The 24,893-nt window shown below is 43.7% G+C and overlaps 1 protein-coding gene across 1 annotated transcript; it reads left to right on the forward strand.

Moving 5' to 3' along the window:
• The first annotated feature begins 4,152 nt into the window (after positions 1-4,152).
• On the forward strand, positions 4,153-8,727 carry LOC119352879 (disease resistance protein RGA2-like). The gene is made up of 4 exons (XM_037619471.1): positions 4,153-4,516; positions 5,229-6,399; positions 6,718-8,047; positions 8,315-8,727. Exons 1-2 carry the CDS (start codon positions 4,250-4,252, stop codon positions 6,012-6,014), a joined length of 1,053 nt encoding a protein of 350 aa, XP_037475368.1. The 5' UTR covers positions 4,153-4,249; the 3' UTR covers positions 6,015-6,399; positions 6,718-8,047; positions 8,315-8,727.
• Positions 8,728-24,893: the final 16,166 nt, after the last annotated feature.

The following is a 24,893-nucleotide window of genomic DNA, read 5'->3' on the forward strand; positions in this document are numbered from 1 at the left end:
GCCGAACTCCGCACGACGGAGCAGTGAACGGCGCTGCTCACTTTTGTTGTATGCATGGACGGTTTGATCTACTGGATCGTGTGAAATCGTGCATAATAAGAGCGTCTACAGTCGGATTTGGCAAACCCGGCCCCTCAAATGCCCACGGACGCACCCGGGTACGCCCGCGGGCGCATCTTGACGATCCCTCATATTTCATTTCGGACATTCACATATTTCAAATCTGGACTCTCAAATCCATGCAAATACATGTACGTCGATCATGCAACACAATATCTTACGTAGATAGCTATTGTTCCTATCAAGCATACATAGCGTTTACATAAAATTTATTTAAAGTGCCAAACTCAAGCATTGCCTCCTTGGTTGCCATTGTGGATCCATATGTGCTTCACAAGATCATTGAGTAGCTGCATGTGCACCTGCTGATCTCGAAGATTCTGATGCATATGCAGAAAGTTCATAAGCTGAGCCGCATCTTGATCTTTCAGGATTTCAACTTGTTCTCCGGGTGCTTCGAAATCATGGGTTTGGGCTACACCATCACCCTCATCCTCGACAATCATATTGTGCAGAATAACACAACATGTCATCAGCTGCCACAAAGTTTCTGATTCCCACATCATTGCAGCGCTCCGCACAATTCCCCAACGAGCCTGAAGCACACCAAATGCCCTCTCCACCTCCTTCCTAGCCGTTTCCTGCATTGTTGCAAAGTGGCTCTGTTTATTGCCACGCGGCTCGGATATGGTCTTCACAAACGCCGCCCACTAAGGATAGGTACCATCGGCAAGATAGTACCCAATGTCATAGTCCCGACCGTTGACGTGTAGTTGCACGGCGGTGATTCCTCATTGCAAAGCCTCCTGAACACCGGAGATCGTTGAAGCACGTCGATGTCGTTGTGAGAACCGGACATTCCAAAGAAAGCATGCCAAATCCATACGTCATGTGATGCCACCGCTTCTAGTATGATGGTGGCCTCTCTGGTGTGACCTTGATACATTCCCCGCAGGGCAGTTTTTCCATTGCCAATGCATGCAATCAATTGATCTGAGCATTCCTGGAAACCCCCTTGCCTCTCCAATAGCCAACAACTTCTCCGTGTCCTGCACATTTAGTTCTCTAAGATACCCCGGTCCAAACACCTCAACCATGGCGCGGGCAAATTTGACAGTAGTTTTCAGGCACATGCCCTCCCCCATCCCGACCATCTCACCAATGAGGTCTGCAGCAGTACCAAGTGCAAGCATCCTCAGAGCAGTCGTACACTTATGCTTGGCCGAGAAAGAGAGTTCGCTGCAGCAATCCCTTCTCAGCTTGAAGTAGTCATCGTGTGCCTCCACTTTGTCCATAATGCGCAAAAACAATGGGTTTCACATGCGAAAACGGCGACGAAACCATGGATCATCCGGGAAAGAAGGTGTGGGAGTAAAGTAGTCATTGTGCAGTATATTTTCTCTGAACACCCTGTCCCGGTTGATCACTCTTCTCCCTTTGATTGAGCCCTTGAAGTTGAGAATATGCTCCACGTGCTTATGTGGTTTATGACTTGCATGCATGACTTGCTTATGTGGCATGGTTGCATGGTTAGGAAAAATAGGTAGTGGGTTGTAGCTATTTAGGAATAGAAGATGCAGTGGACACTACTAGGGAAAAGCCTAGCAATAGCGCGGGTTTTGGGTGTATTAGTAGCGCGGGTGCCCGCGCTACTGATACGGCGCCATAGCTAACTTGTAGTAGTAGCGCGTGTTGACACGCGCTACTGCTATACATGGTTAGCTGTAGCGTGCATTGCAGACAACGCTACTGCTAATTATCTGTAGCGGGTCTTATACCCCGCGCTACTACTATTACTTTCAAAAACAAAAAAAAATATCTCGATCCTGTGCGTGTTGTCAATGGCAGCAGTGGTTCGATCTAGCGACGGTTGAGGACGCCGGAGGCATGAACGGACAGCAGCAGACCAGATCCGGCGATGGCTACTGGAGAGGGCCCGTTACTATGGAAGAGCCAGGCAGCAGCGTGGGGCTCCTCTTCTCGACCATGCCAGATAGCTCCTGGTCGTCCATAGCGACGTCCTGCACGGGCATGCACATGGGAGGGTGAGTCAAACCAGAGGGAGAGAGAGAAAAGGAAAACCGAGGAAGAAAGGAAGGTGATGGAGGGAGCAGCGGAGCTAGTCACCGGTGGTGAGGTGCTCCGGTGTGGTGGCGCGGGGCGACGGCCTCCTAGATGCCGGTGGAAGACCGGCGAGCTCCTAGACGCCGGTGGCCTCTTTCGGTGCCATGGAGGAGGAGAGGCGCATGGGTAAGAGGTCCATGTGAGAGCGTATGGAAAGAGAGAGGAGAGAGTGGTGGAAGAGAGGTGGGATTTGGGGGAGGAGATGGGGATTCAGTCGAGGATATGGGGACTTCACCTACCTCATACTTAGTAGTAGTGAGGGGTATAAAACAGTTCTACTACTATCAACTTAGTAGTAGCGCGGGCTTATACCCCTCGCTACTACTATGGCATGTCTCGGGGGCACGGTAGAGAGACCGCTTAGTAGTAGCGAGGGTTAAAAACCCACGCTACTACTATCAACTTAGTAGTAGTGAGAGGTAAAAATCCGCGCTACTAGTAAGTAGTAGTAGCGAGGGGTATAAACCCGCGCTACTAGTAAGCGTCTGTGTATAAGCTTTTTCCTAATAGTGGGAGGACCTCATAACTACTACCCATCCGAGTTACTTAACACATTGACCCCCAATGGGCTGCCCCCACATGTGTTGAAGCTCAAGATTAACTACCGTGTCATATTGCTTAGAAACATTGACCCCGCTAACAGGCTTTGCAATGTCACAAGGCTGGTAGTTCGAGGATTCCAAAGGAATGACAACGAAGCAGAAATTGTTCATGCCCAACATGCTAGAAAAAGGATCTTCTTGCCAATGACCCCCTTTGCCCCTCTAGTGATGAGATGTTTCCTTTTCAACTCAAGAGGAAGCAATTTTCTATTAGGCTTAGCTTCGCCATGACGGTTAACAAGCCAAAGGGCAGACTATCCCGAATGTCTGTATTTACTTGCCTAAGTCGGTGTTTTCTCACGGGCAGTTGTATGTTGCACTATATAGAGCCAGCGCTAGAAAGAACTTAAAGTCCTTAACGTCCCGGATGCTGGTAATATGAAAAAGAACTCATATGATAGCAAAAAGAAGAGTTCAAATTGCAGCAAAAACAAGAGCTCTGATTGTCCTGTTAGTACGTACACGAAGAACATCGTCTATAGAGAGATCCTTACATCATAGGTGAGAAATTTGACACTTATACTTTCAGTAATCATGCCCTTTTTATTATGTATAAATTTGAAATAGAATTAATAATTCTATAGTTTTTTAATTATGTGATATTTATTTTGTGCAGGTCATCTCCGTCATGGGGAGTCATTTGTATTTAACTTGCAGCTTGGCATCATGTATTATTGAGATAAATTGAACCAACTGTGATATCAAATAATTCTACAATGATTTATCATTTCTTTAAAAAAATTAAAGATACTTTTTTTGAAATCACTAGGGAATTATCTGTGTGTTGCAACAGAATACATTATTAGAACCCTGCATAACATCGTCAAATTGCATTTTAATCAGCTTAAAATTCAAGTGACATGGATTTCAATTACTATTATTGGCTATCTTTTCATACATGCGAAAATTGAGATGCACTATATTTAGGGTGTGACTAGGTCACAATCGACTAAGACTTAACCAAGTCTAAGTCAAGTGCCATAACATGTAAAAAAATTTAAAGAAAAACTAGAAATAAAACTGTACGAATCTCCATGTAAGATCCCACTAATATAGCATCGCCTGAGGCTCGATTGAGATTTATCAATCCCGTTATATTTATATATAACACTAGCAAAAGAATTCATACCCTGTAACAACACACGGGCATTTTACTAATATACAAGTCGGACCGAGAGCTAGCGCTAGCTGGTTCCAGCCAATGCCAGAATACCGAAGATAATATCTCATGTCCACGGTCCAGACAATCAACGTGTCCTCTGTTGTTGCCATGCACTGAGCCAATCACCCCCTACACTTGGGACATCCCCAAAGATACAACGGCGCGCGTGCGCATCCTCTGTGCCTCCCTCCGTCCACACAACATCCCATCTTATCCCTTTGCTGAACACATACATCGAGAGCTCGCTGCTGTCAAAAAAATAAAATCGAGAAGTGCTCGCTGTAGGAGCAAAGGAGAAGCCATGGCCCAAGCCATCGTCCAGAGGATATGCGTGAAGCTCAGATCTGCCATTGAAGATGAAGCCATGGTGCGCTTGAACGTCAGCGCTTGCCTGCGTGAGATTTTGGAGGCGCTGGAGACCATGGAGCCGTTGCTGGAGAAGGCCGAGATTCTACTGTTCAGGTCTAAGGTGGAGTTGGAATTGCTGCGGCAGGTCAGGGTAGCCACCTACCAGATCATGGACATAGTCGACGAGTTGCAGGACGCGAGGTCACAGGCCACTGCGATGGTATTGTACTCCAACATGCCTTTTTTTCTACTATCCAATATACTCATAAATTGAATGTAACAGCGTCTTACATTATGAGACACAAGGAGTAGTATACTTTCTTGTTCCGGCAAAGCAAGTAGTACTCTCTAGGTGCATAAGTCATCCTAGGTCGTCCACCGTGACCAAGACGATGGGAAAAACAAGATGACTTAATGTTTATTTGCTAATTAATAGCATTATATGCAATGAATTGACCACTCCATGTCGTGTTTGGTAGTCTCAAGTCATCAAAAACATGCACGCCTCACATCTCTTATTGGTTGATTCCTTTATTTATGTCAAGAAACAAAAAACGAGATGAGAGTTAATGCACCGCGCCTAAGTGTTTTAAGATTATTTGGTTTTCGTAAGGTAACTTATACACCTAGACGGAGGGAGTAGTATTCATTACTCTCTCGGCTCCATAATACTTGTCCATGTTTCAATTTAAATTAATTTAGTTCAAATTTAAACTAAAACAACGACAAGTATTATGGAACGAAGGGAGTACTTGCTTGCTGCCTTCGCTGAACACGAGACTGGCTAGAGTATAATTCATTGATTGGTGTTTTAGCTGCGGTGTTTTTTTTATCTTGCGGTGTTTAGCTGTAGTGTTGTTAAAGGTTCTGGTGTTCTGATTGCATGATGATATGATGTTTCCTCGAATCAATATAATGGTCTGTATTTGCAGATGACAAGGATGTTGCCCCACATTCCCACCACGAAGAACACCATGGCCATGAAGCTGGTTCTGATGAAAACAAAAATTATGAATATAAAAGACAGGTACTCTAGATACTCTAGATACTCATTGTTCAAGGAGTCAGAGGATGCGGAATTCCAGAAAATTATAGATGGGCGAAAAACATGGCCAAACCGACCATTTTTAGAGGAAGCATTGGTGTTTGAAAGGGGATCAAATAAACAGAGGATAGTGGATGTGCTGCTATTTGCTGAGCACATCACACGAGAGCCCATCACCACCATTCTTCCAATCTTTGGGCTTGCAGGAATTGGCAAGACAACCTTGGCACAAATGATGTTTAATGATACCCACTTCCTTCCAGGTTACGACTTCCGGGTATGGGTCCAAGTATGGCCCGAACTTGATTTTCATACAGTAGGAGAGTCCATAATTCATCGGATAACAGGAGCTACAGGAGAACAAGAGATCAACGATGACCATGGTTCACAAAAGGGTATTGAGAGTATAATGGATCATCTTCACCAGGTACTTAATGGTAAGAAGGTGCTCCTTATTTTGGATGACTTGTGGGAGGAGGATGCCATTCAGTTGCAGCTGTTGAAGTCTATGTTAACCTTCTTTGGCGACAAGGTGGATGTGATAGTAACCACATGCAACCAAGCCATCGCGAGGAACATCTGTACTGTTGAGTCGTACAAGCTAAAACCATTGAGTGATGACACATGCTGGGAAATAATCAAGAAATCATTCCATTTAAAAAAAAGAAGATAAAGAATAGGTTGAGAAGGTAGGACGGGAGATGGCAAGCAAGTGCCGAGGTGTACCATCAGCGGCTTAAGCATTTGAGGGATTGCAAGCTTCTTCCCAAGATGTTAGGAAATGGGAAGATGCCATGCTAGATTCAACATTTCTTTTACCGATTTCAACTTTCGAGTTAAGCTTCAGGAGCATGGCACCAGATTTGAGGCTATGCTTTGCTTATTATTGTAAAATCTTCCCAAACGGGCACAATATAGTCAAAGATGATCTGGTTCATCAATGGATTGCTCTCAACCTCATTGAGGCATCTGAAATATCGTCTGCCAAACAGATAGCTGAGGAGCATATTACAAGGCTTCTGGACATGTCATTCCTTCAAACCGCAAAGTCGGATCATGTGAGTAATTGTCTACTAGTATGTTTTACAAATTCATCATATTCTAGAGCTACGAAATTGAAGTAAATTCGACTGAATCTATGTGAATCTAGTAGAAGGTATGCACGAGAGGGGCATGATATTGTGAAATGGAAGGATTACATACCTCTAAGAGATTAAGACACATATATAATCTTGTTACTAATTTTTAAGTAGTCTAATACACCTGGGCTGCAGATGTCAATATATCCAAGTTGAACAATCTTAGTCATACTTTTTGAAGATAATCATTTATAATGCATTTTGTAATTATGTGGTTATGCCCTGAATTTATTCCAGGCCAGGGCAAAGGACGATAAGGTTGGGATCTTGTTCACTATACACGATTTGGTGCATGACTTGGTGAGATGGTTTGCAGGATGTTCACCTCGGGTATCTTAAGATATCAGAATTCACTGGGCTGGTAAGTGGTAACTCTGCCTGAGTCATTGGGGGATCTCATAAATCTGATCCACATCGATTTATCAGGCTGCTCCAGGCTACTGAACCTACCAGAGTCGTTTGGAAAGCTAATCCGTTTAGTGCATGCCAACTTGTCAGGCTGCTCTGGACTTGCAACACTTGCTGAATCATTTGGAGATCTTATTAACTTGTCCCATGTCAATCTGTCACGCTGCCATGGATTCGCAGAGCTTCCAGAACCGCTCCAGAAGCTCGGCAAACGGGTACACCTGAATTTATCATTCCGGTCTTGTTTTGAAGGGATTGGGAAACGCCTTGGTGGCCTCACCACTCTGGAGCATTTGAACTTATCAAACCCTTGTTGTCATCTTGCTCAGCACCGTTCCGATCTCCAAGGGCTAAATGATGGTTTATGCAAGCTCACCAAACTCCGGCATCTGAACTTGTCAGCATGCCTGAATCCTATCTTTTACTACCATGGAGAGTCACAAGTAGAGAATCTCAAATACCTTGGAGAGTGTGTCAGCGGTCTTTCCAGCCTAGAGCATTTAGACCTGTCTCATCACACATTTCTTTTTGGTCTACCTGGGAGTCTAGGTGAGCTCAACAAGCTAAAAACACTGAATCTCTCAGGCTGCATCAGACTCAAGATGGTTGGTGAAATGAAGTCTCTCAAATTTATAAATCTTAGGAAGTGTCGGGGCCTAGAGAATTGCCAGTTTGTGGTTCGCATTGTCGATGATGACGTTGCATATAGCAGCAGCAACATTGTTCAGCTGGAGGAGGTAAATTGCCAAGAACTCCAGATAAGCTGCCTAGAAAAGGTCAAGTCTAAAGAGGAAGCACAAAGAATCAAATTGGCGAAGAAACGAAATATTGAAAAGTTGAAGCTTTCTTGGACTTTGGACACTGTCGGGCGAGTGGAGGACAACGTTTTGTTGGGGGAATTAGTGCCACCACCTAATCTGCAGTGCCTTGAGGTTAATGGCTACGCTGGCACATGTCTCCCGAAGTACTTGGGTGGGCTCACCTCTCTCCAGCAACTCAAGATCGTCCGCTGCAAGCAGCTCAACTCGTTGCCGGATACAATGCAGAAACTCACCAGCCTCAAGGATCTGTGTATTTTTGACTGTCCAGAATTGGAGAAGTGGTGTCAAGTTGAGGAGAACAAGAAAGTGCTGGCCCACATCCCCAACAAAAATTATGAGTATGTACCGTCATATTGCTCGTTGTTTTACTGTTATTTTACATTTTTTATGTTGGTTTGTGTATCCCTTCTCAAAGTACTCCCTTCGTCCGAAAATACTTGTCATCAAAATGAATAAAAGGAGATGTATCTAGATGTATTTTAGTTCTAGATACATCTCTTTTTGTCCATTTTGATGACAAGTATTTTTGGACGGAGGGAGTAGTACCCATCGCTGTTCTGAACTCGATTTGATTGTGCGAGTTGCTGACCTCGTACATTTTGCAGGGAACCAGCTAGTACTAGCAGGCAGGAGATTGAGGAGGACGACAGATCGGGCAACGAGGGGGAGGCGGCGTAGGAAGACGCCACGGCGGCAAGGAATTGTGTTTGCGATGAAGAACAAATTTCGGTGCAAAATGGAATGCCATTTGATTACCAGCTACTCTTGCAAGTTGCATCGTATGTTGGCCTGCAGACTCTTTCAGGCAGCAAAACATGATGATTTGATTCCAGACAACTTACTTTCCGCATTCCTGTAAAATTTAATAGTTTAATCTGAGACCTTGAGCGTACATTATATGCCATGTAATGCTCAGCCGAATCCTTAAATCTTGACACATATGTCACCCAATGTAAGTTCATACTACTTGGCACGAGCTGTTAAATTCGGTTTGGTAATAATATTTCAGTTCAGAACACAGTGGTTCAGGTAAGTTCATACTACAAGTTTCTGAGTCACGACTCACGAGTAAGTACGAGCCAGCAGCTTTTTACTGGTTTACCTATTGAAGCCTGTCGTTTGCACATCGTACATCAGGTGTACTTTACTATCTCACTGCTAAGATCCATGACCCACTAGCGCGGGGAGGAACGACACATGCGTCCGGTTTTTATTTGCTTGTACTGGTTTAACCGGTTTGGCTCTGGTTTTCCCTTTTGGTTTTCGTTATTTACTTTCTTCTGTTTCCTTTTTTCCCAACCTTTTCATTTTTATTTTTATTTATAAGAAATTAATAATTTTTATAAATATGGATTCTGGAAGTACATTACATTTTTTGATAAACACATGAACACCTTTTTGAAGTATGTGAACATGTTTATGGACGTGCGAATAATTTTTTAAATTAAGTAAACATTTTCAAATGCGCATTTCTTTTTCAAGCCTTGAACATTTTTTTAAAGGAATATGATTTTTCAAAGTCATGAATGTTTTGAAAATAATGTGATTTTTTTAGTTATAAGAAGATTTTTGGAAAGTCATGAACAGTCCCTTTAAACGCGTTAACATTTTTTTAATGGGGAACTCAATTTTTAAGTATCATGAATATTTTTGTAAATGGGGAACATTATTTAAAATGTGTGGAAATTTTTCTAAATACATGAACAGTCTATAAAATCATGAACAATCTCTAATATGTGTTGAAACTGCTTTAATAACATGTTTTTTTTTAATTTACACGATTTTTAAATAACAGGATTTTTTTTGAAAGTACATGAACATTTTTAAAAATATCTGAAGAGTTCTACGAAAAAAAATCCTATTGAAAATTATATGAATATCTTTAAATACAAAAACACTTTTCCCCCTCAAAACATGATAATACAAAAACACTTTTTGATATAGCACAAAAATTATTACTATTATTACATGATCATTGTTTGAAATTACAAATGTTTTTATAAATAAGAGAGCATTTTTAAAAATAATAGATGCATATTTGTACTTACTTTCTTATCTTTGAAGAATATGTTTATTACTCCCTCGGTTCACATATATATATATATATATACACGTTTTAGTGTTTTTGTTCACTTATTTCAATCCTTATGTAGTCCGTATTGAAATATCTAAAAATCTTGTATTTGTAAACAGAGGGAGTAATATGTATTAACAAAATTCTGAAAAATGGAAAAAAATCTTTACTTATATTACAAATGAGCAGCACAAATTATAACCCATGAGAGTGCGTATGTTGGATCAACATGGGTTAGTAATATGTTGCGATGATTCTGCATAAGACGCCCTGAGTGACACACATTACTGTGTTTGAGTATAGGAGTCAATGTTTGCGGGAGAAAGATGGTCCACAAATCTTAATGTTATAACTGGATTTATTTTAATATTTTTTTAGTATATGTTGATGCTTGCTAAGGTTTCAATCATAAGAACACGGATTTTCTAGCATTTTAGCATAGGCTGTTGGAAATATGCCCTAGAGGCAATAATAAAATGGTTATTATTATATTTCCTTGTTCATGATAATTGTCTATTGTTCATGCTATAATTGTATTAACTGGAAACCGTAATACATGTGTGAATACATAGACCACAACATGTCCCTAGTGAGCCTCTAGTTGACTAGCTCGTTGATCAACGGATGGTTATGGTTTCCTGGCCATGGACATTGGATATCATTGATAACGGGATCACATCATTAGGAGAATGATGTGATGGACAAGACCCAATCCTAAGCATAGCACAAGATCGTGTAGTTCGTTTGTTAAAGCTTTTCTAATGTCAAGTATCATTTCCTTAGACCATGAGATTGTGCAACTCCCGGATACCGTAGGAATGCTTTGGGTGTACCAAACGTCACAACGTAACTGGGTGGCTATAAAGGTGCACTACAGGTATCTCCGAAAGTGTCTGTTGGATTGGCACGAATCGAGACTGGGATTTGTCACTCCGTATGACGGAGAGGTATCTCTGGGCCCACTCGGTATTGCATCATCATAATGAGCTCAATGTGACTAAGTAGTTAGTCACGGGATCATGCATTATGGAACAAGTAAAGTGACTTGCCGGTAACGAGATTGAACGAGGTATTGGGATACCGACGATCGAATCTCGGGCAAGTAACATACCGATTGACAAAGGGAATTGTATACAGGATTGCTTGAATCCTCGACATTGTGGTTCATCCGATGAGATCATCGTGGAACATGTGGGAGTCAACATGGGTATCCAGATCCCGCTGTTGGTTATTGGCCGGAGAACATCTCGGTCATGTCTGCATGGTTCGCGAACCCGTAGGGTCTACACACTTAAGGTTTGGTGACGCTAGAGTTGTTATGGGAAATAGTATGTGGTTACCGAAGGTAGTTCGGAGTCCCAGATGTGATCCGGACGTCACGAGGAGTTCCGGAATGGTCCGGCGGTGAAGATCGATATATTGGACGAAGGGTATTGGAGTCCGGAAGTGTTCCGGGGGTACCAGGCTATGGCCAGCATGACCGAAAGGTGTTTCGGAAACCCCGGCAAGTGTTGGAGGGCCTCATGGGCCAAAGGGGAAGGGGCAAACCAGCCCACTAAGGGGTGGTGCGCCCCTCCCAACCCCTCTCACGTAACCAGGAGAGGTGGGGGCGCCTCCCCTAGGGCAGCCGCCCCTCCTGGCTTGGGGGGCAAGTTTCCTAGGGGTGGAGGCGCCCAAACCCATCTAGGGTTTCCCCTGTGGCCGCCACCCCTACCCTTGGGAACCCTAGGGCGCCTCCTCCACCCCCCTTACCCCTATATATAGTGAGGGAGAGAGAGGGCAGCCGCACACCCTTCCCCTGGCGCAGCCCTCTCCCTCCTCCAACACCTCCTCCTCCTCCGTAGTGCTTGACGAAGCCCTGCTGGAGAACCACGGGCTCCACCACCACCACGCCGTCGTGCTGACGGAGTTCTCCCTCAAATTCTCCTCTCCCCTTGCTGGATCAAGAAGAAGGAGACGTCCCCGGGCTGTACGTGTGTTGAACGCGGAGGCGCCGTCCGTTCGACGCTAGATCGGATCTTCCGCGATTTGAATCGCCGCGAGTACGACTCCATCAATCGCATTCTTGTAACGCTTCCGCTTAGCGATCTTCAAGGGTATGAAGATGCTCATCCTCTCCCTTTCTTGTTGCTAGAATCTCCATAGATTGATCTTGGTGACACGTAGGAAAATTTTGAATTATTACTATGTTCCCAATAGTGGTATCAGAGCCAGGTTTATTGCGTAGATTCTATGCACGAGTAGAACACAAGTAGTTGTGGGCGTTGGTTTGTTCAATATGCTTACCGTTACTAGTCTTATCTTGATTTGGCGGCATCGTGGGATGAAGCGGCCTGGACCGACCTTACACGTACGCTTACGTGAGACAGATTCCACCGATTGACATGCACTTGTTGCATAAGGTGGCTAGCGGGTGCCAGTCTCTCCCACTTTAGTCGGATCGGATTCCATGAAAAGGGTCCTTATGAAGGGTAAATAGCAATTGGCATATCACCGTTGTGGCTTTTGCGTAGGTAAGAAACGTTCTTGCTAGAAACCCATAGCAGCCACGTAAAACATGCAACAACAATTAGAGGACGTCTAACTTGTTTTGCAGGGTATGCTATGTGATGTGATATGGCCAAAAGGATGTGATGAATTATATATATGTGATGTATGAGATTGATCATGTTCTTGTAATAGGAATCACGACTTGCATGTCGATGAGTATGACAACCGGCAGGAGCCATAGGAGTTGTCTCAATTTATTGTATAACCTGCGTGTCATTGAATAACGCCATGTAATTACTTTACTTTATTGCTAAACCATTAGCCATAGTAGTAGAAGTAATAGTTGGCGAGACAACTTCATGAAGACACGATGATGGAGATCATGATGATGGAAATCATGGTGTCATGCCGGTGACGATGATGATCATGTTGGAAATATGCCCTAGAGGCAATAATAAATTAGTTGTTATTATTATATTTCCTTGTTCATGATAATCGTTTATTATCCATGCTATAATTGTATTGATAGGAAACTCAGATACATGTGTGATACATAGACAACACCATGTCCCTAGTAAGCCTCTAGTTGACTAGCTCGTTAATCAATAGATGGTTACGGTTTCCTGACCATGGACATTGGATGTCATTGTTAACGGGATCACATCATTAGGAGAATGATGTGATGGACAAGACCCAATCCTAAGCATAGCACAAGATCGTGTAGTTCATTTTGCTAGAGCTTTTCCAATGTCAAGTATCTCTTCCTTAGACCATGAGATCGTGTAACTCCCGGATACCGTAGGAGTGCCTTGGGTGTACCAAACGTCACAACGTAACTAGGTGCATTACAGGTATCTCCGAAAGTGTCTGTTGGGTTGACACGGATCGAGACTGGGATTTGTCACTCCGTATGACGGAGAGGTATCACTGGGCCCACTCGGTAGTGCATCATCATAATGAGCTCAAAGTGACCAAGTGTTTGGTCACGGGATCATGCATTACGGTACGAGTAAAGTGACTTGCCGGTAACGAGATTGAACGAGGTATTGGGATACCGACGATCGAATCTCGGGCAAGTAAAATACCGATTGACAAAGGGAATTGTATACGGGGTTGTTTGAATCCTCGACATCGTGGTTCATCCGATGAAATCATCGAGGAGCATGTGGGAGCCAACATGGGTATCCAGATCCCGCTGCTGGTTATTGCCCGAGAGCCGTCTCGGTCATGTCTGCGTGTCTCCCGAACCCGTAGGGTCTACACACTTAAGGTACGGTGACGCTAGGGTTGTATGAATATGAGTATGCAGCAAACCGAATGTTGTTCGGAGTCCCGGATGAGATCCCGGACGTCACGAGGAGTTCCCGAATGGTCCGGAGGTAAAGATTTATATATAGGAAGTCTTATTTTGGTCGCCGGAAAAGTTTCGGACATTATCGGTATTGTACCGGGAGTGCCGAAAGGGGTCCGGGGGTCCACTGGGGGGTCCACCTGCCCCGGGGGGCCACATGGGCTGTAGGGGGTGCGCCTTGGCCTATATGGGCCAAGGGCACCAGCCCCAAAAGGGCCCATGCGCCAAGGAGACTTGGGAGGGAAGAGTCCTAAAGGGGGAAGGCACCTCCGAGGTGCCTTGGGGAGGATGGACTCCTCCCCCCCTCTTGGCCGCACCCCTTCCTTGGAGGAAGGGGCAAGGCTGCGCCCTCCCCCCCCCCCCTCTTTTGCACCTATATAAAGGGAGGGGAGGGAGGGGTGGCCGCACCCATAAGCCCTGGCGCCTCCCTCCTCCCTGCAACACTTCCTCCTCCTCCCGTAGTTGCTTAGCGAAGCCCTGCTGGAGTTCTGCTGCATCCACCACCACGCCGTCGTGCTGCTGGATCATCATCAACCTCTCCTTCCCCCTTGCTGGATCAAGAAGGAGGAGACGTCATCCGCTCCGTATGTGTGTTGAACGCGGAGGTGCTGTCCGTTTGGCACTAGGTCATCGGTGATCTGAATCACGGCGAGTACGACTCCATCAACCCCGTTCCATTGAACGCTTCCGCACGCGATCTACAAGTGGTATGTAGATGCAATCACTCTCCCTTGACTCGTTGCTAGATGAACTCATAGATGGATCTTGGTGAAACCGTAGGAAAATTTTTAATTTTCTGCAACGTTCCCCAACAGTGGCATCATGAGCTAGGTCTATGCGTAGTTCTCTATTGCACGAGTAGAACACAATTTGTTGTGGGCGTAGATGTTGTCAACTTTCTTGCCGTTACTAGTCTTATCTTGCTTCAGCGGTATTGTGGGATGAAGCGGCCCGGACCGACCTTACACGTACGCTTATGTGAGACTGGTTCCACCGACTGACATGCATCAACTGCATAAGGTGGCTAGCGGGTGTCTGTCTCTCCCACTTTAGTTGGAGCGGATTCGATGAAAAGGGTCCTTATGAAGGGTAAATAGAATTTGATAAATCATGTTGTGGCTTTCACGTAGGTAAGAAAACGTTCTTGCTAGAACCCTATTGCAGCCACGTAAAACTTGCAACAACAATTAGAGGACGTCTAACTTGTTTTTGCAGCAAGTGTTTTGTGATATGATATGGCCAAAGTTGTGATGAATGATGAATGATATATGTGATGTATGAGATCATGTTCTTGTAATAGGAATCACGACTTGCATGTCGATGAGTATGACAACCGGCAGGAGCCATAGGAGTTGTCTTCATTATTGTATGACCTGCGTGTCATTGAAGAACGCCATGTAAATTACTTTACTTTATTGCTAAATGCGTTAGCCATAGAAGTAGAAGTAGTCGTTGGCGTGACAACTTCATGAAGACACGATGATGGAGATCATGATGATGGAGATCATGGTATCATGCCGGTGACAAGATGATCACGGAGCCCCGAAGATGGAGATCAAAGGAGCTATATGATATTGGCCATATCATGTCACTACTATATAATTGCATGTGATGTTTATTATGTTTATTCATCTTGTTTACTTAGAACGACGGTAGTAAATAAGATGATCCCTCATAACAATTTCAAGAAAGTGTTCTCCCTAACTGTGCACCGTTGCTAAAGTTCGTCGTTTCGAAGCACCACGTGATGATCGGGTGTGATAGATTCTTACGTTCACATACAACGGGTGTAAGCCAGATTTACACACGCAGAACACTTAGGTTAACTTGACGAGCCTAGCATGTACTGACATGGCCTCGGAACACAAGAGACCGAAAGGTCGAGCATGAGTCGTATAGTAGATACGATCAACATGAAGATGTTCACTGATGATGACTAGTCCGTCTCACGTGATGATCGGACACGGCCTAGTTGACTCGGATCATGTAATCACTTAGATGACTAGAGGGATGTCTATCTGAGTGGGAGTTCATGAGATGAACTTAATTATCCTGAACATAGTCAAAAGATCTTTGCAAATTATGTCGTAAGCTCGCGCTTTAGTTCCACTGTTTAGATATGTTCCTAGAAAAATATAGTTGAAAGTTGACAGTAGCGATTATGCGGACAGTAGAAAGCTTATGTCCTTAATGCACCGCTCAGTGTGCTGAACCCCAAACGTCGTTTGTGGATGTTACGAACATCGGACATACACGTTTTGATAACTGCGTGATAGTTCAGTTAAACGGTTTAGAGTTGAGGCACCAAAGACGTTTTTCAAAATGTCGCGGAACATATGAGATGTTTCGAGGGCTGAAATTGGGATTTCAGGCTCGTGCCCACGTCAAGAGGTATAAGACCTCCGATGATTTTCTTAGCCTGCAAACTAAGGGAGAAAAGCTCAATCGTTGAGCTTGTGCTCAGATTGTCTGAGTGCAACAATCACTTGAATCGAGTGGGAGTTGATCTTCCAGATGAGATAGTGATGTTTCTCCAAAGTCATTGCCACCAAGCTGCTAGAGCTTTGTGATGAACTATAACATGTCAGGGATAGATATGATGATCCTTGAGGTATTCACGATGTTTGACACCGTGAAAGTAGAAATCAAGAAGGAGCATCAATTGTTGATGGTTGGTGAAACCACTAGTTTCAAGAAGGGCAAGGGCAAGAAGGGACACTTCATGAAACGGCAAATCAGTTGCTGCTCCAGTGAAGAAACCCAAGGTTGAACCCAAACCCGAGACTAAGTGCTTCTGTAATAAGGGGAACAACCACTGGAGCAGAATTACCCTAGATACTTGGTAGATAAGAAGGCTGGCAAGGTCGATAGAAGTATATTCGATATACATTATGTTAATGTGTACTTTACTAGTACTCCTAGTAGCACCAGGGTATTAGATACCGGTTCGGTTGCTAAGTGTTAGTAACTCGAAACAAAAGCTACGATATAAACGGAGACTAACTAAAGGTGAGCTGACGATACGTGTTGGAAGTGTTTCCAAGGTTGATATGATCAAGCATCGCACGCTCCCTCTACCATCGAGATTGGTGTTAAACCTAAATAATTGTTATTTGGTGTTTGCGTTGAGCATAGACATGATTGGATTATGTCTGTCGCAATATGGTTATTCATTTAAGGAGAATAATGGTTACTCTGTTAATTTGAATAATACCTTCAATGGTCTAGCACCTAAAAGGAATGGTTTATTGAATCTCGATCGTAGTGATACACATTTTCATGCCAAAAGATATAAGATAGTAATGATAGTACCACGTACTTGTGGCACTGCCATGTAAGTCATAAAACGCATGAAGAAGCTCCATGTTGATGGATCTTTGGACTCACTCGTTTTTGAAAAGTTTGAGACATGCAAACCATGTCTATTGGTGTATACGCATGAAGAAACTCCATGCAGATGGATCGTTTGGACTCATTTGATTTTGAAACACTTGAGATATGCAAATCATACCACATGGGAAAGATGACTGAAAAGCCTCGGTTTTAGTAAGATGGAACAAGGTAGCAACCTGTTGGAAGTAACACATTTTGATGTGTGCAGTCCAATGAGTGCTGAGGCATGCAGTGAATATCGTTATGTTCTGACTTCACAGATGATTCGAGTAGATGTTGAGTATATTTACTTGATGAAACACAAAGTCTGAATTATTGAATGGTTCAAGTAATTTCAGAGTGAAGTTAAAGATCATTGTGACAAGAGGATAAAATGTCTATGATATGATCATAGAGATGAGTATCTGAGTTACGAGCTTTGGCACACAATTAAGACACTGTGGAAATTGTTTCACAATTAATACCGCCTGGAACACCATAGTGTGATGGTGTGTCCGAACATCATAGTTGCACCCTATTGGATATGGTGCGTACCATGATGTCTCTTATCGAATTACCACTATCGTTCATGGGTTAGGCATTAGAGACAACCGCACTCACTTTAATAGGGCACCACGTAATTCCGTTGAGACGACACCGTTTGAACTATGGTTTGGAGAAACCTAAGTTGTCGTTTCTTAAAGGTTTGGGGCTGCGACGCTTATGTGAAAAAGTTTCAGGTTGATAAGCTCGAACCCAAAGCGGATAAAATGCATCTTCATAGGACACCCAAAACGGTTGGGTATACCTCCTAATTCAGATCCGAAAGCAATAAGGATTGTTTCTAGAAACGGGTCCTTTCTCGAGGAAAAGTTTCTCTCGAAAGAATTGAGTGGGAGGATGGTGGAGACTTGATGAGGTTATTGAACCATCACTTCAACCAGTGTGTAGCAGGGCACAAGAAGTTCCTGTGGCACCTACATCAATTGAAGTAGAAGCTTATGATAGTGATCATGAAGCTTCAGATCAAGTCACTACCGAACCTCGTAGGACGACAAGGACGCGTACTGCTTCGGAGTGGTACGGTGATCCTGTCTTGAATGTCATGTTGCTAGACAACAATGAACCTGCGAGCTATGGAGAAGGAATGGTGGGCCCACATTCCAACAAATGGTTAGAAGCCATGAAATCCAAGATAGGATCCATGTATCAGAACAAAGCATGGACTTTGGTGGACTTGCCCATTGATCGGCAAGCCATTGAGATAAATGGATCTTTAAGAAGAAGACGGACGTGGACGGTAATGTCACCGTCTATGAAGCTCGACTTGTGGCGAAGAGTTTTTCACAAGTTCAAGGAGTTGACTACGATGAGATTTTCTCATCCGTAGCGATGCTTAAGTCCGTCGGAATCATGTTAGCATTAGCTGCATTTATGAAATCTGGCAGATGGATGTCAAAACGAGTTTCCTTACCAGTTTTGTAAGGAAAGGTTGTATGTGATACAATCAGAAAGTTTTTGTCGATCCTAAGGATGCTAAAAGGTATGCTGGCTCCAGCGATCCTTCTAAGGACTGGAGTACGCATCTCGGAGTTGGAATGTGCGCTTTGATGAGATGATCAAAGATTTTGGGTTTATACAAAGTTTATGAGAAACTTGTATTTCCAAAGAAGTGAGTGGGAGCACTATAGAATTTCTGATGAGTATATGCTGTTGGCATATTGTTGATCAGAAATGATGTAGAATTTCTGGAAAGCATACAGGGTTATTTGAAAGGTGTTTTTCAATAGAAAACCTGAATTAAGCTACTTGAACATTGAGCATCAAGATCTATGAGGATAGATCAAAAACGCTAAATGGTACTTTCAAATGAGCACACACCTTGACATGATCTTGAAGGTGTTCAAGATGGATCAGTCAAAAAGGAGTTCTTGCCTGAGTTGTAAGGTATGAAGTTAAGAGTTAAAGCTCGACCACGGCAGAAGAGAGAGAAAGGACGAAGGTCGTCTCCTATGCTTCAGACATAGGCTCTATAGTATGCTATGCTGTGTACCGCACCGGAAGTGTGCCTTGCCATGAGTCAGTCAAGGGGTACAAGAATGATCCAGGAATGGGGATCATTGGACAGCGGTCAAAATTGTCCTTGGAGTAAATAAGGACATGTTTCTCGATTATGGAGGTGATAAAGAGTTCGGCGTAAAGGGTTACGTCGATGCAAGCTTTAACACCTATCCGAGTGACTCTGAGTAGCAAACCGGATACGTATAGTGGAGCAACCATTTGGAATAGCTTCAAGTGGAGCGTGGAAGCAGCATTTACAATATGACCTAGGGATTTGCGAAGTACATACGGATCTGAATGTTGCAGACCCGTTGACTAAAACCTCTCTCACAAGCAAAACATGATCAAACCCCAGAACTCATTGAGTCTTAATCACATGATGATGTGAACTAGTTTAGTGACACTAGTAAACTCTTTGGATGTTGGTCACATGGCGATGCGACCTGTGAGTGTTAATCGCATGGCGATGTGAACTACATTATTGACTCTAGTGCAAGTGGGAGACTGTTGGAAATATGCCCTAGAGGCAATAATAAATTAGTTGTTATTATTATATTTCCTTGTTCATGATAATCGTTTATTATCCATGCTATAATTGTATTGATAGGAAACTCAGATACATGTGTGATACATAGACAACACCATGTCCCTAGTAAGCCTCTAGTTGACTAGCTCGTTAATCAATAGATGGTTACGGTTTCCTGACCATGGACATTGGATGTCATTGATAACGGGATCACATCATTAGGAGAATGATGTGATGGACAAGACCCAATCCTAAGCATAGCACAAGATCGTGTAGTTCGTTTTGCTAGAGCTTTTCCAATGTCAAGTATCTCTTCCTTAGACCATGAGATCGTGTAACTCCCGGATACCGTAGGAGTGCCTTGGGTGTACCAAACGTCACAACGTAACTGGGTGACTATAAAGGTGCATTACAGGTATCTCCGAAAGTGTCTGTTGGGTTGACACGGATCGAGACTGGGATTTGTCACTCCGTATGACGGAGAGGTATCACTGGGCCCACTCGGTAGTGCATCATCATAATGAGCTCAAAGTGACCAAGTATTTGGTCACGGGATCATGCATTACGGTACGAGTAAAGTGACTTGCCGGTAACGAGATTGAACGAGGTATTGGGATACCGACGATCGAATCTCGGGCAAGTAAAATACCGATTGACAAAGGGAATTGAATATGGGGTTGTTTGAATCCTTGACATCGTGGTTCAACCGATGAAATCATCGAGGAGCATGTGGGAGCCAACATGGGTATCCAGATCCCGCTGTTGGTTATTGCCTGAGAGCCATCTCGGTCATGTCTGTGTGTCTCCCGAACCCGTAGGGTCTACACACTTAAGGTACGGTGACGCTAGGGTTGTATGAATATGAGTATGCAGCAAACCGAATGTTGTTTGGAGTCCCAGATGAGATCCCGGACGTCACGAGGAGTTCCGGAATGGTCCGGAGGTAAAGATTTATATATAGGAAGTCTTATTTTGGTCGCCGGAAAAGTTTCGGACATTATCGGTATTGTACCGGGAGTGCCGAAAGGGGTCCGGGGGTCCACCGGGGGGGTCCACCTGCCCCGGGGGGCCACATGGGCTGTAGGGGGTGCGCCTTGGCCTATATGGGCCAAGGGCACCAGCCCCAAAAGGGCCCATGCGCCAAGGAGACTTGGGAGGGAAGAGTCCTAAAGGGGGAAGGCACCTCCGAGGTGCCTTGGGGAGGATGGACTCCTCCCCCCTCATGGCCGCACCCCTTCCTTGGAGGAAGGGGCAAGGCTGCGCCCTCCCCCCCTCTTTTGCACCTATATAAAGGGAGGGGAGGGAGGGGTGGCCGCACCCATAAGCCCTGGCGCCTCCCTCCTCCCTGCAACACTTCCTCCTCCTCCCGTAGTTGCTTAGCGAAGCCCTGCTGGAGTTCTGCTGCATCCACCACCACGCCGTCGTGCTGCTGGATCATCATCAACCTCTCCTTCCCCCTTGCTGGATCAAGAAGGAGGAGACGTCATCCGCTCCGTACGTGTGTTGAACGCGGAGGTGCTGTCCGTTCGGCACTAGGTCATCGGTGATCTGAATCACGACGAGTACGACTCCATCAACCCCGTTCTATTGAACGCTTCCGCACGCGATCTACAAGTGGTATGTAGATGCAATCACTCTTCCTTGACTCGTTGCTAGATGAACTCATAGATGGATCTTGGTGAAACCGTAGGAAAAATTTTAATTTTCTGCAACGTTCCCCAACAGATCATGGCGCCCCGAAGATGGAGATCAAAAGGAGCAAAATGATATTGGCCATATCATGTCACTATTTGATTGCATGAGATGTTTATCATGTTATTGCATCTTATTTGCTTAGAACGACGGTAGCATAAATAAGATGACCCCTCACTAAAATTTCAAGAAAGTGTTCCCCCTAACTGTGCACCGTTGCGAAGGTTCGTTGTTTCGAAGCACCACGTGATGATCGGGTGTGATAGATTCTAACATTCGCATACAACGGGTGTAAGCCAGATTTACACACGCAAAACACTTAGGTTGACTTGACGAGCCTAGCATGTACAGACATGGCCTCGGAACACAAGAGACCGAAAGGTCGAACATGAGTCGTATAGTAGATACGATCAACATGAAGATGTTCACTGATGATGACTAGTCCGTCTCACGTGATGATCGGACACGGCCTAGTTGACTCGGATCATGTATCACTTAGATGACTAGAGGGATGTCTATCTAAGTGGGAGTTCATTAAATAATAAGATAAACTTAATTATCATGAACATAGTCAAAAGGTCTTTGCAAATTATGTCCTAGCCTACGCTTTAGTTCTACTATTTTAAGATATGGTCCTAGAGAAAATTTAGTTGAAAGTTGACAATAGCAATTATGCGGACTGGGTCCGTATACTGACGATTGTCCTCATTGCTGCACAGAAGACTTATGTCCTTAATGCACCGCTCGGTGTGCTGAACCTCGAGCGTCGTTTGTGGATGTTGCGAACATCTGACATACACGTTTTGATGACTACGTGATAGTTCAATGCGTAATGTTAAACGGTTTAGAATTGAGGCACCGAAGACATTTTAAAACGTCGCGGAACATATGAGATGTTCCAAGAGCTGAAATTGGGATTTCAGGCTCGTGCCCATGTCAAGAGGTGTGAGACCTCCGACAAGTTTCTTAAGCCTGCAAACTAGGGGAGAAAAGCTCAATCGTTGAGCATGTGCTCAGATTGACTGAGTACTACAATCGCTTGAATCGAGTGGGAGTTATCTTCTAGATGAGATAGTGATGGTTCTCCAAAGTCACTGCCACCAAGCTACTAGAGCTTCGTGATGAACTATAACATATCAGGGATACATATGATGATCCTTGAGCTATTCGCGATGTTTGACACCCCGAAAGTAGAAGTCAAGTAGGAGCATCAATTGTTGATGGTTAGTAAAACCATTAGTTTCAAGAAGGGCAAGGGCAAGAAGGGATACTTCATGAAACGGCAAATCAGTTGCTGCTCTAGTGAAGAAACCCAAGGTTGAACCCAAACCCGAGACTAAGTGCTTCTGTAATGAGGGGAACGGTCACTGAAGCAGAAGTACCCTAGATACTTGGGAGATGAGAAGGTTGGCAAGGTTGACAGAAGTATATTGGATATACGTTATATTAAATGTGTACTTTACTTGTACTCCTAGTAGCACCAGAGTATTAGATACCGGTTCGGTTGCTAAGTGTTAGTAACTCGAAATAAAAAGCCACGGAACAAATGGAGACTAGCTAAAGGTGAGATGACGATATGTGTTGGAAGTGTTTCCAAGGTTGATGTGATCAAGCATCGCATGCTCCCTCTACCATCGAGATTGGTGTTAAACCTAAATAATTGTTATTTGGTGTTTGCATTGAGCATAGACATGATTGGATTATGTTTATCGCAATATGGTTATTCATTTAAGGAGAATAATGGTTACTCTGTTTATTTGAATAATACCTTCAATGGTCTTGGACCTAAAATGAATGGTTTACTGAATCTCGATCGTAGTGATACACATGTTCATGCCAAAAGATATAGGACAGTAATGATAGTACCACATACTTGTGGCACTGCCACTTGAGTCATATTGGTATAAAACGCATGAAGAAGCTCCATGTTTGATGGATCTTTGGACTCACTAATTTTGAAAAGATTGAGACATGCGAACCATGTCTATTGGTATATATGCATGAAGAAACTCCATACAGATGGATCGTTTGGACTCACTTGATTTTGAGTCACTTGAGACATGCAAATCATACCACGTGGGCAAGATGACTGAAGGCCTCGTATTCGGTGAGATGGAACAAGAGAGCAACTTGTTGGAAGTAATACATTTGATGTGTGCAATCCAATGAGTGCTGAGGCACGCAGTGAATATCATTATGTTCTTACTTCACAGATGATTTGAGTAGATGTTAAGTATATTTACTTGATGAAACAAAAGTCGGAATTATTAAAAGGTTCAAGTAATTTCAGAGTGAAGTTGAAGATCATCGTGACAAGAGGATGTAATGTCTATGATATGATCATAGAAATAAATATCTGAGTTACGAGTTTGGCACACAATTAAGACATTGTGGAAATTGTTTCTCAACTAATACCGCCTGGAACACCATAGTGTGATGGTGTGTCCGAACATCATAGCTGCACCCTATTGGATACGGTGCATACCATGATGTCTCTTATCGAATTACCACTATCGTTTATGGGTTAGGCATTAGAGACAACCGCATTCACTTCAATAGGGCACCACGTAATTCCATTGAGATGACACCATATGAACTATGGTTTAGAGAAACCTAAGTTGTCGTTTCTTAGAAGTTTGGGGCTGCGACGCTTATGTGAAAAGTTTTGCCTGATGAGCTCGAACCCAAAGCGGATAAAATGCATCTTCATAGGACACCCAAAAACAGTTGGGTATACCTCCTAATTCAGATCCGGAAGCAAAAGTGATTGTTTCCAGAAACGGGTCCTTTCTCGAGGAAAAGTTTCTCTTGAAAGAATTGAGTGGGAGGATGGTGGAGACTTGATGAGGTTATTGAACCATCACTTCAACTAGTGTGTAGCAGGGCACATGAAGTTGTTCCTGTGGCGCCTACACCAATTGAAGTGGAAGCTTATGATAGTGATCATGAAACTTTGAATCAAGTCACTACCAAACCTCGTAGGTCGACAAGGATGCGTACTACTTCAGAGTGGTACATACTCCTGTCTTGGAGGTCATGTTGCTAGACAACAATGAACCTACGAGCTATGGAGAAGCGATGGTGGGCCCGGATTCCGACGAATGGCTCGAGGCCATAAAATTCGAGAGAGGATCCATGTATGAAAACAAAGTATAGACTTTGGAAGAACTACTCGATTGTCGTAAGGCTGTTGAGTACAGATGGATTTTAAAAGGAAGACGGACAATGATGGTAAGTGTCACCATTAAGAAAGCTCGACTTGTCGCTAAGATGTTTTCCGACAAGTTCAAGGAGTTGACTACAATGAGACTTCCTCACTCGTAGCAATGCTAAGAGTCTGTTGGAATTATATTAGCAGTTACTGCATTATTTATGAAATCTTGCAGATAGGATGTCAAAACATTATTTCCTCGACAGTTTTCTTGAGGAAAGTTTGTATGTGATACAACTAGAAGGTTTGTCAATCCTAAAAGATGCTAACAAGTATGCAAAGCTCCGGCAATCCTTCTAAGGACTGGAGTAAGCATCTCAGAGTTGGAATATACACTTTGATGAGATGATCAAAGATTTTGGGTTTATACAATGTTTATGAGAAACTTGTATTTCCAAAGAAGTGAG

The sequence above is a fragment of the Triticum dicoccoides genome, chromosome 2A (genome assembly GCF_002162155.2).
Source record: "Triticum dicoccoides isolate Atlit2015 ecotype Zavitan chromosome 2A, WEW_v2.0, whole genome shotgun sequence".
Classification (NCBI taxonomy): domain Eukaryota; kingdom Viridiplantae; phylum Streptophyta; class Magnoliopsida; order Poales; family Poaceae; genus Triticum; species Triticum dicoccoides.

What these genes read in the sequence shown, in the direction of transcription:
- LOC119352879 (XM_037619471.1), top strand. Translation starts at nt 4,250, where the DNA reads ATGGCCCAAGCCATCGTCCAGAGGATATGCGTGAAGCTCAGATCTGCC. An exon ending in GGTCACAGGCCACTGCGATG is followed by an intron (nt 4,517 to 5,228) that starts GTATTGTACTCC and finishes CTGTATTTGCAG; the next exon opens with ATGACAAGGATGTTGCCCCA.